Source organism: Littorina saxatilis, linkage group LG7, assembly GCF_037325665.1.
Source record: "Littorina saxatilis isolate snail1 linkage group LG7, US_GU_Lsax_2.0, whole genome shotgun sequence".
In the NCBI taxonomy this organism is placed as follows: Eukaryota; Metazoa; Mollusca; class Gastropoda; order Littorinimorpha; family Littorinidae; genus Littorina; species Littorina saxatilis.
This window is the reverse complement of record NC_090251.1, coordinates 30,943,855-30,959,164: the sequence shown is the minus strand read 5'-3', so window position 1 is coordinate 30,959,164 and position 15,310 is coordinate 30,943,855. Positions and strand designations below refer to the sequence as shown.

Here is a 15,310-nt window from a genome sequence, read left to right as displayed (position 1 = left end):
ACATGCACACACACACACACACGCACACACACACACACACACACACACACACACACTCACACAACAAAAGATACTCAATATCACACACACATGAATACACATTTGTACGTATGATGCTGAGAAATCACTGATTTTAAATAAAAAGGTGACACGCAAAGCAATATGATAGGCCTTTACCCAATGTTCTGTAATGGTTGGGTCATAATCGGGAATCCCCCAGGAATCCTCAGAAACAGTGATTAGTTGTTTATTTTTTTAGCTTTACGTAAAGTCTAATCAACAGTGAGTAGTTGTTTATTTTTAGCTTTACGTAACGTCTGCGTCATTTCGTCGTAAACATAATCATGTTTCTTCAAAAAGGGAGGTCTAATGTGTTTTATTTTTCCTGGCTTTGATTCCCACATGCGAAGTTATCCGACGCTGATTCAAACTGCGGCAATGCTGCATAACAGGTGAGTGATCTCTTCGTCAGTTGTTGTTTCACTCATGGTTGTAGTTGTTATCGTTGCTGTCGTCAGTCAGTGTCGTAGTCGTTGTTGTTGTTCTTCTTCTGCCTTATTTTTTAGTCTATGAATGAAGAATTTCTTACTGATGCTTTTGGTCCTGCCAATCTGTCTCTGTCTGTTTTGTATTCTTTACCTGCCTATCTGTCTGTCTACTTGTCTGTCTGTCTGTCTGTCTATCCGTCCGTCTGTCTGCCTGCCTGCCTGTCTGCCTATACCAACCCACCTGTCTATCTGTCTGTCTGCTTGCCTGCCTGAATGTATGCTTGTCTGCCTGCCTTCCTCCCTACATGTATGCATGCCTTCTTCCCTGCATGTATTCCTGCCTGTATGTCTGTCTGCCTGCCTACCTGTCTGTTTATCTGTCCGTCCGCCTGTCTGTCTGCATATCTATTTGCCTGTCTCTATTCCTGCCCGTCTGTCTGTGTGTCTGTCATTGTCTGTGTCTTCATATTAACAACGATTTGTCTGTGGCCTTTTCAGCGTGTGACACCGTTCAACTCGTATCCATTCACAAAAATCCTCAGAGGCACCATGTCGGACAACATTGAAGATCCTAAAACATGGTTATGTTTGGGTATGTACACATCTAAAATTGAAAATTCTCTCTCTCTCTCTCTCTCTCTCTCTCTCTCTCTCTCTCTCTCTCTCTCTCTCTCTCTCTCTCTCTCTCTCTCTCCATTTTAAGTTGCCTTGCTTCCGGACGGTCAAGTCCACTTAGTTCACCTGCAAATTATTTTCTCCCCCTTGTACATACACATTGTGTTTGATGCAATAAAAATTCGCCTTCGCCTTCTCTCTCTCTCCAAGAGTGTGTGTGTGTGGATGTGCGGGTGTGTGTGTGTGTGTGTGTGTCTGTCTGTCTGTCTGTATGTATGCATGTCTGTCCGTCCGTCTGTGTGTCTGCCTGTGAATGAATGTAAAACGAGCAAAGACATGTTTATAATTATATTGGGTCTATCTTACAGTTCCCCCTTTAGCCCTCTCCCTCTCCGTTTTTCAGGTACGAACTACAAACAATGCAAAACATGCTTACACGCTATGAAGAGAACTGCTGACTGCCACGTCATTCCATGTTACATTGACGGAAAACTAGACAGTGGGACAAAGAAAGTGCCGAAGATATCATGCATGCAGTTCTGTGGGATTGTTAACGCGCTCCTCAACATACTTGAAGGGGGGACTATCTGCGTGCACCTCCACTCCTCGTAAGTTCTGTTTCAAAACACACTTCTTCTCGTGAAAACAGCCGTACAGCTCACTATTTCCAATCCGCCCAGGCTTTTACTGCAACCTTCTTCTTGAGCACATACTTGCACGACTGACACAATAGCACACCTGTTTGAACGGAGAAAGAATTGTTTCTATTGAATAAATACCTATAACTGGTATGATTTCGTGATTTTAACGTCAGATTTCAGTGTGCTGCATGGATTTTCCGCCTGAAGTTGCCAAACTGCTGGCTATTTCAAATATATGATTAACTAAAACATGCCCTAAGAAGAACATAATTATCTTGAACATTTACAGTGAAAGACAATATGTATTTCAAGAATAAGATTCTATATCTCTCTCTATTTCTCTCTCTCTCTCTGTCCCTCTGAACTCCCCTATCTCGGTGTCTCTTTAAACGTGTTCTTCAATGGATCAGTTTGTGTTGCAGACTTCATGGGCAGTTCCTTCAGCAAACAGCGAGCAAGCTGCGAGACCTGCTGCCAACGGGATCTGTGTACAGTAACACGTATGCTTTCGTCAAAGAAATGCACCATATTTACTTTTCCGTTTTGCCTGCGGGAAGAGGTGGCCGTCGAATGTCAACATTCGATTTCAAAGTCAAATTTCCACGAACAGTAGGCTTGGAAGCTCCTCAGCAAGGCGAAATCAGTACGTGTTTAGGCAACGCGTTATCTGGGGAAACACAGCATTACCCACACATATTCGAGAAAGATCCCGACTTCATCCGCGGAGGAGTTTTACCTGGTTCCTTCGGGGAGAACATGCAGCGTCAAATTAAAGCTGTTTGCGAGAGAGACATTGAGAAAGCAGCCGGCTCCAACAGAGCGGAAAAGTTTGCCAACCACACAATCCGTATGATCATTGGTTACATCTGTACCTTCGCAATGAATAGAGGTGGTTGTATCTACCTTGGATTGGGAGAAGAAAAAAAGTCACACGCTTGTGGAAGTTCAGAGGCCAAAGAAGACGATCTGGTGTGCACGGACAGATACCGGTGCGATGGTATTAAACTGGATGAAGATGAAATGAATATTTTCACACAAAAACTTCAAGACAAGCTGAACACTCAAATGTTCAGTGACCCGGAAACCCAGAACCTCTTTGATAAAATTATCAAGGTTGAGTTTCTTGTGGTTAAAGACAAGGAGGACTGTGACAAGGACTCGCGCGTGGTGAAGATCAGCGTCAGCTACTTTCATGGTATCCTTTGCCCAGATGCCTCAGGGCCTCTAGCTTTCAAGGTGAAAGGAGGCGGGGGCCGATCTGAAGTTGTAAGGGTTCCTTACTTCGAGTGGAAAAGTGTTTTTTATCAGCCAGGGATGCAAACGTGAACAGAAGCTCTAACTGCGGCATCTCTGTCCTTGAGCTTGGACTGTAAACACGGCCAACAATAAGATAACATGGATCCTTCCAGATTCTCAAACCTAGAGTTCCGGCACACCCAATCATAATGTTTTTGAGGTCCATGGACCACCTTAACGGATCTGAAGAGGGTCCCCAAACCAGGAGGACTTTTGGGAGTTGTGGGAGATCTTCACAAAACCGTTCTTCGTCATATCGGTTTGATTTAGTCCGTCAATTCTCATTGGCACATGGATCCGACAAAACATTTATCGTCTTCGTATAATCCAACCAAGTGTACGTTCTGGTTCATTCTCTATGGAAACAATAGCAGACGAATACAGTCTCAAAAACAGCATCGACGGTAGACGCAAATTAAGTGCTTTCCGGTACGCCGTCTTTTCGGGTTTAGTGCGTCGAGGGACACCCTCAAAGAATGTTAGTACGTTTATCGGCTGTTACTGCGTATAGGACGTAAGGACGCTTTTTTCGGAACATTGAGATAAAGAGACAGCGCTCCACACACGGCTGGTTCCGCCTCATGTGAACTGTCAAGTAAATCCGGACATATCCGTTCAGGCTTTTTACATGTCCACAATGGACACTCTTCCGTTTGATCTCTCTCTTTTTACAACACCTTGCTGGTGAGAAGAGTGAGAATGTTCCACTGACTTTTGTCCTGATTCATTGCTTCTCAAACTGATCCTGGTGTCGCGAAACAGCACTTCGCTATTTCTGTAAACACGTGTTGAGAAGGAATAGTACATATCCCAAACAGAGATGGTCTGCAGAACGATTTTTTGTTGACTGAGTTCTTGTGTGGTAACCTACAGTGCAGGACCTGTTGTAGATCATCACTGTAAAATCACTTACTGTATACAAAACTGGCGGAGTAGCCTCAATTATGCGTGTATCCTATATAGGTTCCTCAAATTAGCAGCTTTGATAAGATTATTGATTCATAAGCTGCAGTCACGTGTTCACCTTATCCGACGGTTCCCTTGAACTCAGGTGCATAGGACATTGTCTGAGGTTGTTGATTTTAACCTCACACTTTTGCAGCATGGGCTTAATCTTACGCAATGGCATTACCTAACAATTAAACTTATATTTTATGTATCTTTTACCAGAATACACTTCTTACGGTGAAGACTGCACCAGCGCTGTGATTTAAGTAAACTTATCATACAATAGAATTCTTTCTCTTGTCTGATTGTAGTTGTGTACATGTGATTGACTGATTCCTGTGTCTTTTTTGTATACTTTATCCCCTGTGCAGGGACATGGATCAGTTGGTGGAAACACTTTTGTGTCTATCGGCGCAGTCTTTATTTGTCTTCATATTGATGTTGATGTCATATAAACTAAGAGAATTAAAAATCTATTTAAAACAAGATGCATATCTCGCTTGTTTCTCTCTCTCTCTCTCTCTCTCTCTCTCTCTCTCTCTCTCTCTCTCTCTCAGTGTCTCTCTCTCTGTCTCTCTCTCTACCATTTGTGTTGTTCCTGTTTTTTGTCCTTCCCCCATACCCCTTGGTTTGTATATGGGTCTGTGGCCTTAGTACAATAAACCGTTCTGAGTTCTGAGTTCTCTCTCTCTCTCTCTCTGTCTCTGTCTCTCTCTCTCACACAGTCTCACTCTCTCTCTCTTATATTCTCCCTCACTCTCTGTCTATATTCAACAAGAAGAGCAAACGCTCGATCGAGTCACTTTCGCAGTTCTGAATATTATATGAGGCATCAGATGGACAGGAAGAAATTGCTATTCACAACACAATGAGTCACGTTCACATAAAATTTGAGCCCGGTCACTTTTATAGTTTCCGAGAAAAGCCCAACGTTAAGTTGTGTGTTGCCGAACAGAAAAGGCTAGTTATCTCCCTTGTTTTTCTGATAACGTTCGTAAAAGGCTACAGATGTAAATACTTTGATGTAAAGAATAATCCTACAAAGTTTCAATCACATCCGATGAACTTTGTCAAAGATATAAAATGTCTAATTTTTCCTTTGACGCTGACCTGTGACCTTGAAAAAGGTCAAAGGTCAACGAAACCATCGTTAAGTGTAGAGGTCATTGGAGGTCACGACTAAACAAAATATGAGCCCGATCGCTTTGATAGTTTCCGAGAAAAGTCCAACGTTAAGGTGGTGTCTACGGACGGCCGGCCGGACGGCCGGCCGGACAGACTAACACTGACCGATTACATAGAGTCACTTTTTCTCAAGTGACTCAAAAAAGAGAGAATTGTGCGTGCGTGCGTGCGTGCGTGCGTGCGTGCGTGCGTGCGTGTGTGTGTCTCTGCATGTGTGTGTGAGTGCGTGTGAGAGGTAGAAGTGGGTGGATGCGTGCGTGCGTGCGTGCGTGTGTGTGTGCGTGCGTGCACGATATCAGCTTTATTAAGGTCACAGAAAGATACGCACAGGAACTAAACATAACTTTACAAAACACCAGCATTGTATAGGAAATTTATATTTGTAAATATTTTCGCATTTCATACATTTCATTCAGTCAATCTCAGCAGCCATTAACAGCGCAATCAAAACTCGGATAAAAAATGACAGAACAAAATGCCCTCAACAAAGTAAACAGCCATTTTCATAAAGACCCATTTGGTAGTTGTTAAGAAATGCTTTGCGAAAACACTCACACACACACACACACACACGGTACAGGAAGACACCCGTCGTTCTCTTCGCTCTCGTTAAAACTTTCAGTCAATACTTGACTTGATCAGTGTAAATAATCTGTAAGACTAAAAGTACAACAGCCAAGCCGTTACTGTGAGTTGTTTGGAGGTCTTGTTTTAACCAGCTTATAAACCAGCTGTTTCCTGAAACTGTGTGATTAGTCAGCACTTTGTTGAGATCGAATGTGATTGTCTGTATACAGAGGAATTCACTTTGTGTGGTTTGGTGGCAGTAAGGCATCGTCGTGAAAAAATTCAAGCCGCGAGTCTCGGTCCTTGTCGTAATCTTCAGCTTCAAATGCAAAACGAAGTTCGGCAACTGGTCGCCATCTCGAATCACCAGTGCGGGCTGTAACAGTTAATCGATCAGGCACCTCCGCGAGTTGTTCATTTAGTGACTCAAGAGAGCTGAAACAAACCAAACACAAAATTATGTAGCTGAGAATATCTTTAAATCGCTCACTACGTCCAACGGCAGTAAATGTCGGCTGCGAGCCTCCGTGCGAAAAAAAATGTTGTTCACAATCGGAATTCATAATGTGTTAAAGGAAACTACTATAAAGAATATAAACTAAGCAAAACATTTATTTGCATCAAATGTCGTGCACAAACAAAACATTCATTCACATTCGTGCCATTTCAGTTTCGGGGACACCCTTACTTGAGCGGCGGCCACATGTTTATTGTAAAAGAAATCTTTGATTCGAAAAGTGTGCCAGATAACCAAGTGAAGTGTCTTAATGGCAATGCAAATGTGAATGAAATGACACGGGAATGAATGTTTTTGTTGGGATACGAAACTTGATTTGCTGCAATATATTGTTTGCTACGTTGATTCTAAAACCGAATGTCAGAAACAGAAAAGAACACAAGATACCTTAAAGCTAAATGAATAACAAGAAGGGCAAAGCCCATACGACTCACATGCTTTACACATTTTTCCTACCAAAATGCATGTGACCTTGACCCAAGGTCAAGGTCATCCAAGGTCATGCAACACAAAGCTGTTAATTCAAGACATAGGAAGTACAATGGTGCTTATTGGCTCTTTCTACCATGAGATATGGTCACTTTTAGTGGTTCACTACCTTATTTTGGTCACATTTCATAAGGGTCAAAGTGACCTTGACCTTGATCATATGTGACCAAATGTGTCTCATGATGAAAGCATAACATGTGCCCCACATAATTTTTAAGTTTGAAACAGTTATCTTCCATAGTTCAGGGTCAAGGTCACTTCAAAATATGTATACAATCCAACTTTGAAGAGCTCCTGTGACCTTGACCTTGAAGCAAGGTAAACCAAACTGGTATCAAAAGATGGGGCTTACTTTGCCCTATATATCATATATAGGTGAGGTATTCAATCTCAAAAACTTCAGAGAAAATGTGAAAAATAGCTGTTTTTTAGGCAACATTTATGGCCCCTGCGACCTTGACCTTGAAGCAAGGTCAAGATGCTATGTATGTTTTTTGGGGCCTTGTCATCATACACCATCTTGCCAAATTTGGTACTGATAGACTGAATAGTGTCCAAGAAATATCCAACGTTAAAGTTTTCCGGACGGACGGACGGACGTCCGGACGGACGTCCGGACGGACGTCCGGACGGACGGACGGACGGACGGACGGACGGACGGACGGACGGACGACTCGGGTGAGTACATAGACTCACTTTTGCTTCGCATGTGAGTCAAAAATGATTACAACTGAAATGTGAAGATATTTATTTGTGAAGAGCCGCCTCGGACTATTCTAATACATCACGGCATTGACGATTTGAATAGTTGAACTTTCAAACACTCATTCTACGATATCCCTCGTGTGTGGAAGAGGGGTGTATGGTATCGTCAAGCTTACCTCACAATGGCATTGGTGATATAGAAAGAATCCCTGTAGATGAGTTTGGTGGGTCCACGGAATGCCAAGCGTCGGGCAGCTTCCACGATGGCGCACATCACTTTGTAATCATACTCGTCAACGGACACACGGGTGCGAGAACGGCCGTTCACCACCAGCCTTTGGGTGATAGAATGCACTGCTACAGTGAAGCTTGGGTCCATGAAATACGTGATTGAACGTCCAGACTCCTTAAACTGAACTGTGGGAACATCACTGAGGCACTGAAGGAGAGAGATAGCGTCTTGAAACAGTGCGAAGAACTGGTGGCTCAAGCCAAGAGTACATGAGCTCCAGCGTCGCTGATGGTTGACAGGGCTATGTAAGTGGACGTTATTATTCCATGCATTTCTGACCGCTCTTTTCAGCTTATTTACGGAGAACGTAACCTCTCCCTCCACACAAAATACCAGCGGTAGGATGTAGGGTAATCTGCCTGGGATTATTCTCGTCAAAGATTTTCTGAGGGATCCCGCCAAGTAAACTGTTTTCTCTTCCAACCGGTGACACAGGTCATCACGACGAAAGAATGTAATCAGGAACAGCCCCGGCGATCTTTGAAGAGAGGGTACCAGCATGATTGTTTGAATTGCCTCCTGGAGTTCTCTTTCAATTGGAATGCCTAGAGCTAAATCCACATCTAGAGTGGGTGAACACCATATCGTCGAGTTTTTCGACCATTGCTTGACAATCTGGATGAAATAGTCGTCGTCAGCGTGGTAGCGTCCTTCCCAGTTTCGAATGTCACTCCATGTAATGCGCCTGTGATACTGCAGCCGATCTGAAGAAACACAACACTACGTATAACTACATTCATCGAGGATTTTAAGTCCATAATGTCCACAGTGCACAGTAACGTCAGTGTCAGCGGAAGCAAATATTTTGCGAATTATTTGGAAAAAATAACGTCACAGACGGCATCGCAAACGGGACAACGCAAGATCACAAATGTGGTCCCCAATTAAGATTTAATGTCTGTGCTTCTCTGCCGGTAAATACATCGTGTCGACACTTCATAAAAGGTGTATATACTCATGTGTAATCCCCCCCCACACACACACACACACACACACACACACACACAAACACACTCACACACTCACACACACACACACACACACACACACACGCACACACACACACACGCACACACACACACACACGCACACACACACACGAACACGTATATATACGGAAGTACCCTGACAAACAGACGAGCAATACAGAGTCTGACGGACACATACCGCGATAAAATGGGTGTGCCAGAACATGATGAAGGTCTGAAGAAAGGCCCAGTTCATTGTGGACCAGGTAGCGTTCTTGACAAAGCGGTTCTGCAAGATCATGCCACGCAAAAATTGCTGGTGAAATGCTAGAAACATCTCACGCTCTCTCTCTCACACACACACACACACATACTCATCGGACGCATCCCGAAAGGTCCTGTTTCTGTAAATGATTTACAGAAACAGGACCTTTCGGGATGCGTCCGATGAGTAAAATGAGATAGATATACAGACAGACAGACAGGCAGAAAGACATGCCGACATTCAGCAGACTGGAAAGGACGTACAAAGGGGTTCGTGATCGGATAGATGGATAGATGAAGAAAACTTGTCCGTTTAGTAAGCTGAATAAGCTTTAATATGTGTAATAATAAGCTTTAATATGTGTTTAAGATTAACCTAATCCCACTCAAATAATTCCATCTTCTACTGGTATCCACAAAATCTGTTCTTACCTTCTTGAAATCTCTGAAAAGCTTCGTCCAGGCATTGCCGCGTTGCCATTCTGAAAATATATATTACCAAAACCCATTGTGAATAGGGGACAAGACGTTAATTTCTTCAATTTTGATACAGGCCCAACGAATAGGCGTGTTGTGACACATATTAAGGGGGAATCAGTTGTGTTAAAGGTCCACTCCGCCTCGTGAAAACAGTAAATGTTTGCCTCACCGTCTCAGATCTGGTCAGACTTTTAAATGCCAACTATCTTGTACACAACCGCAGATCTGTCCAAGCTTTAAGTTTAATATGGGATAAGAACATCCTTTAACTACCGGCACGATTGGCCTAGAGGTAAGGCGTCCGCCCCGTGATCGGGAGGTCGTGGGTTCGAACCCCGGCCGGGTCATACCTAAGAATTTCAAATTGGCAATCTAGTGGCTGCTCCGCCTGGCATCTGGCATTATGGGGTTAGTGCTAGGACTGGTTGGTCCGGTGTCAGAATAATGTGACTGGGTGAGACATGAAGCCTGTGCTGCGACTTCTGTCTTGTGTGTGGCGCACGATGTCAAAGCAGCACCGCCCTGATATGGCCCTTCGTGGTCGGCTGGGCGTTAAGCAAACAAACAAAAATCCTTTAACTTGGTCACATACCAAAAACTAACAACATAGGTGCTGTCTGTGCACAGTGCTAATTTTTTCAAGAATTAATTTCGTAAAAGGCACTGGCGTCTTTTTCCGAAATTAACTTATGTGACCCTCCACCACGAAATGAGTCGCATGTCACCTCGCGCGGTTCTGCGCTAGGCTTAATATATATTAAGTCCGGGGAGTGTCAGGTAACAGTGTGAGGGTCACCTTAGTCACAGGCTTATAACTCAAACAGTTTTCGCTCTTTTCTGAAACGGGTTTCACCACTGGATAGAGCATAAAAAACTCTTTAGGAAAATGTAAAAAATATGAAAATCATGCAAAGGTGACATGTGACTCATTCCGTGGTGGAGGGTCACTTATCAATAAACTCCAAACCACCACAGCAAGCAGTCAGTGTGTTGATTTTTGGTATGTGTCGAAGGCAAAGGATGCTTTTACCCCATATCCAAGCTTGGACAGATGCGTTGCTGTGTACGAGATGGTTGGCACGGGAAGGAAGGTATATTTACACATGGTCATGCCGAAAAAAAGGCTGTCATGTGAACGAACATACGGATATGAGCTGGAGGTTTTTTTTAGTTTTTTGTTTTATCTGATCTCTTTCTCTCTGTCTCTCTCTCATACCCACTAACCCATCATTATGGACTTTCTTTACTCTCACTTCGAGCACCGTCCCTTCGTTACCCCCCCCCCCCCCTTTTTTTATTGTGGGGAAAATCCAGGAGTTATTTCAATACACGTTGAAATCACGCACGCACGCACGCACACACACACACACACACACACACACACACACACACACACGCACGCACATACACACACACTGTCACACACACACACACACACAGAGTCACACACACACACACACTGGACATCTCAACACGTTCGACTTAGAAAGCACGATGGGAGCACCAACAAGACAGAAAAGGATTATAAAGTGCTACAGTACCTTCTTATCCCAATATGTAGTGGGCTATGCAAATTTCGTGAGGCTGCATCAGCGTCCTCTCATCAGCGATCTGGCTCCGATCGAGGCAGGACCCCTTAGTAATCCACTGCAGGTTAGACAGAATACTTTAGACACCGAAACAAAAATCCGCTTACATGTATTGGCACACGTTATTATTTCGGAGCAAACTAGATAACAGCAAGTAAAATCGCAAATGTGTGTTGATGAAAAGGTCAATCCTTCTTCGTGTTCAAAGTAACAACAAAACACAAAGATAATAATATATATATATTGGTCATATACATGAACATTTCAATAACAACTGTCCAACATTAATATGCTAAAAAAAGCTAAGCTTTGAGAAAATTATTGATAAAAAAAAGCTATTGCTGCCACAGCGGCTCATGCTTCTTGATATGAATATTTTCCCTTATTGTGACGTTACATTTTGACGTAAATATCTCCAGCAGCCTGCATGCACGAGTTAACTCAGTACATTTCGGGACATATCAACTTTTATCAACCATTATGTACCCAAACACCAAGAGATATAATAAGATAGACAAGTTTTAACTATAACTAAGAATTAAGTTTACTTCGACGTCTACTTATAGTCTAGCAGTCTTGAAAATCTAAATCTATTTCTTTGTACGCGGCAAAACATAATCAAGCTTCAAGTGTTTGTCCCTCATGATAGGAAGACGAAGGCTATCCGAATAGGGAAAGCACACATGCATCCAAACAAACACACACACACACACACACACACACACACACACACACACACACACACACACACACACACACACACACACACACACACACACACACACACAAATAGAAAACCAACGGTAACGCAAATTACTCACCAGTCATTCTTTCTTTACACCTATTTTCCCGTCCGCTGACTTTTCCACAAGCCACACCTCCCGTGAGTTTTTCAGAAAAAGTCAGCACAGTAAATTCTGAAAAGCACACGCCACGATAAGTAGCGGAAGGGCTCCTAATATGGACCACTTTTTGTTTCATGCTGATAACTATTATTTTTTGTTTGCAGTAGAAACTCGGGGTACACACTGTTAAAATGTGACAAATACTGTCTTAGCTGTCATATATAGCCATTTTTGTGTTATAAAAGCTTTGGCTGTGGACAGAAACGAGTCTGTTTTAGGCGGCAAATTTAGAGTGAACGCTGCCAAAAGTGAAAAAAAGCGAAAAAGCCTAACGGTTTTGAGGTTTGTACAAAAATAAAGGCTCTCAAGCTGACCCCATAAATTATAGAGGAATTACTATACTCAGTTGCTTCGGAAAACTTTTCAGTGCAATTTTAAATGATAGGTTATCAAACTTTTTGGAGAGTAATAACAAATTAGGTCAAGAACAAACAGGTTTCCGCACAGGTTTTTCAACACTAGACCATGTTTTTACTTTGCATTGTATATTAAAAAAAAATTTCAACAAAAAGAAGCGACTGTTTTGTGCATTTGTAGACTATGAAAAAGCGTTTGATAAAGTTCGCCATGCATTTTTATGGGAGAAATTAGTTAGTTCTGATGTTAATGGGAAGTTTTTAAAAACTGTAAGAAATTTGTATGAAAATGCCAAGTCTTGCGTTAAAGTTAATAGTGAGTGTTCTGGATATTTTCCCAGTTTGTGTGGAGTTAGACAAGGGGAAAACTTGTCACCGTTGTTTTTTGCTCTATTTTTAAATGATCTAAAGCCTTTTCTGTTGGAAAACAGTAATGGTTTACAATCTATGTCAAGAGAGGCTATTGTGGCTGGAATGGATGATACTGATGTAACCGAGTGCCGAAACACTACGATCACCTCGGGAAGCGAAGTGCAATCAAACAGGTTTGAAAATATTAGGGCTAATTTCTTAGCCCTATAAAAACTGTTATGCAAACCCGAAGGTTTCCATGAACATACAGACAATCGGAAACCACCAGACCCCATCACAAACAGAATTCTACAATCCACTGGTGTTGACTTTTAAAGGCCAACAACTCGGGTGCAGAGTCTGCTGTGAAAGGAGCGGTAGCCTCCCCTGTCACACTGATGTAAATGCTTTGTTTCAAATGTTTTTATTACTGTATGCGGATGATACTGTGATCTGCTCAGAGTCTGAAAAAAAAACCTGCAAGAATGTTTAAACACAATGCACGAATACTGTTTAAAATGGCGTCTAAATATTAATGTAAACAAAACGAAAGTTATAGTTTTTTTCCAGAGGTAAAATTAGAAATAAACCACTGTTTACGTATAATGGCAATTTAATCGAAGTAGTGTTTGATGTAATGTACTTGGGCCTTAAGATTAATTATAATAATACATTTTCAGTCGCACAGAAGAATCTATATGATCGTGCCTCAAGGGCAATGTTTGTTCTTTTGCGCACTTGTAGACAATTGTCACTGCCTGTGGACATACAAGTTGACCTGTTCGATAAAATGATTGCTCCAATTTTATTGTATGGATGTGAAGTATGGGGTTTTGGTTCCTGTGAACTTGCTACTAAACTTCAATTGCGTTTTTATAAAATTGTTTTCAAACTAAAAAAATCAACTCCAAATGCTATGATATTTGGTGAACTTGGAAGATATCCACTAGATGTTAATATGAAATGTAGAATGCTTTGCTATTGGTATAAACTGATTAGTCCTATTCATAAAAATAAATTTTCAAGTATTGTGTATTGCTTTACTTATAAATTGTATATCAACAAGATGATTGAATCCAAGTACTTATGTTTCATTGAAAAAACCTTAAATGAAATTGGTCTCTCTGGCCTTTGGACTTCTCAAGAAAATATTCAATACTCAAGCACATGGTTTAAAAAGAAAGTAAAAAGAAGCTTGTATGACCAGTATATCCATAAATGGTTTACAGAAATTGGAACAAAAAATATGTTTTGGAATTATTGAATGTTCAAAGAAATTTTTGCATGTGAAGACTACGTCACACACCTGCCATATCAGCAATGTGTTTCAATGATGAAGTTTAGAACATTAAACAACAATTTGCCTGTACAGAAAGAACGTTATCTTAACATCCCGAGGTCAGAAAGAACTTGCACCAAATGTGTATCGCATGACATAGGTGATGAATTCCATTATTTATTTGTCTGTGATTTTTTCAAAGAAGAAAGAGCTGAGTTGTTACCACCTTACTATTGGAAAAAACCTAATGCACTTAAATTTAAAAAGTTGTTTGCTACTAAGAAAAAGAAATTGCTAAAGAATATTTTGGACTTTATTAATAGAATTTGTAACAGTTTTTCATAAATTTTTTATTTTTTTATTTTTTTATTTATTTATTATATTAGCATATATCATGATTGTATTGATTGTATTTATTGTTCAAAATGCCCCCATGGGTTATGGACTAATAAAACTTGAACTTGAACTTGAACTTGTTTCTGCAACTGTTTTGACATGTGCAACTTATCCAGAGAGGGTGAATAAAGCGAATGAAATTGTTTTGAGCGCTCTAGCGCCGTTAGTTTGTCAGAACAGGAGGTGGTCCATATTAGGAGCCGGTCCATATTAGGAGCCTTTCCCCTACCTATGCAACTGCGCTCACATATTGGATGGTTTCTAGACAATTGGAGATCCTGAAATAAACACATAACACTATGTCTTCAGTATTTTACCTGTAACGGTTTGTGTGCACGTTTAAAAATCATTGCTTTCTTAACTAACAAGTGCATGTGTAATGATGAGCATGTAAGACACATGGATATTCGACAAAAACAACTTGCAAATGCTCACTCATCTGAGCATCACATTAGCTAAAGGTCCTTAAAAATGTCATTGGCATTCATTAGATGTTACAGTCAATCTTTCTCTCTTTTTTTAAGTATATTTAGAGATTAAGAGCTTTTTAGAACATGCTCATGGGTTACGCCGACAAATATGTGTTAAGAATTTTCACTTGCACTATCTACACTCAGCAACAAAAATGATTGCGAAATTTTTCGTACCCTGACTAAAACTACAGCCGTTCCCAAGTTATTTCATTCAAGCTCTCTCTATGTCGTTAAAGGTGCTTAACTTGGCAATGTTGACACCATTTTTGAATCAAACTCAACCTGTCAAAAACGTAAGATATCAGTTTAAAAAAATCTACAAAATATCAGAGTAGACACAATTCGGCAAGTTTTAAATATTGGCTGAACGTTGAATCAATTATCTATCCAAAACAGGTTATTTTGTATATATGACTGTCTTGCGTACTTCATACGCCATTTTTACGGATGCAGGTATCGATCGCATGAGCGGTTGAAAACGGGTGGTCTTTGCGTTAATTCTAAGA

At 41.3% G+C, this 15,310-nt stretch overlaps 1 protein-coding gene and 1 long non-coding RNA gene across 3 annotated transcripts in view; one reads left to right on the top strand and one right to left on the bottom strand.

Annotated features, from left to right (window-relative positions):
• Nucleotides 1-234: 234 nt before the first annotated feature.
• On the top strand, nt 235-4,476 carry LOC138971168 (uncharacterized). Its single transcript, XM_070343804.1, has 4 exons — nt 235-452; nt 987-1,080; nt 1,507-1,711; nt 2,167-4,476. The coding sequence occupies exons 2-4, from the start codon at nt 1,038-1,040 to the stop codon at nt 3,068-3,070; spliced, it is 1,152 nt and encodes a 383-aa protein (XP_070199905.1). The 5' UTR covers nt 235-452; nt 987-1,037; the 3' UTR covers nt 3,071-4,476.
• Nucleotides 4,477-7,791: 3,315 nt separating this feature from the next.
• LOC138971167 (uncharacterized) overlaps nt 7,792-15,310 on the bottom strand; it is an 8,491-nt gene continuing 972 nt past the window's right edge. Inside the window, exons 2-6 of one of the 2 annotated variants that reach the window (XR_011457183.1) lie at nt 11,866-11,961; nt 10,997-11,102; nt 9,408-9,457; nt 8,911-9,000; nt 7,792-8,447 (exon numbers count right to left, since the gene is read on the bottom strand). This is a non-coding gene — a long non-coding RNA (uncharacterized lncRNA). The remainder of the gene's footprint in view (nt 8,448-8,910; nt 9,001-9,407; nt 9,458-10,996; nt 11,103-11,865; nt 11,962-15,310) is intronic. The other variant, XR_011457184.1, reaches the window with a different exon arrangement.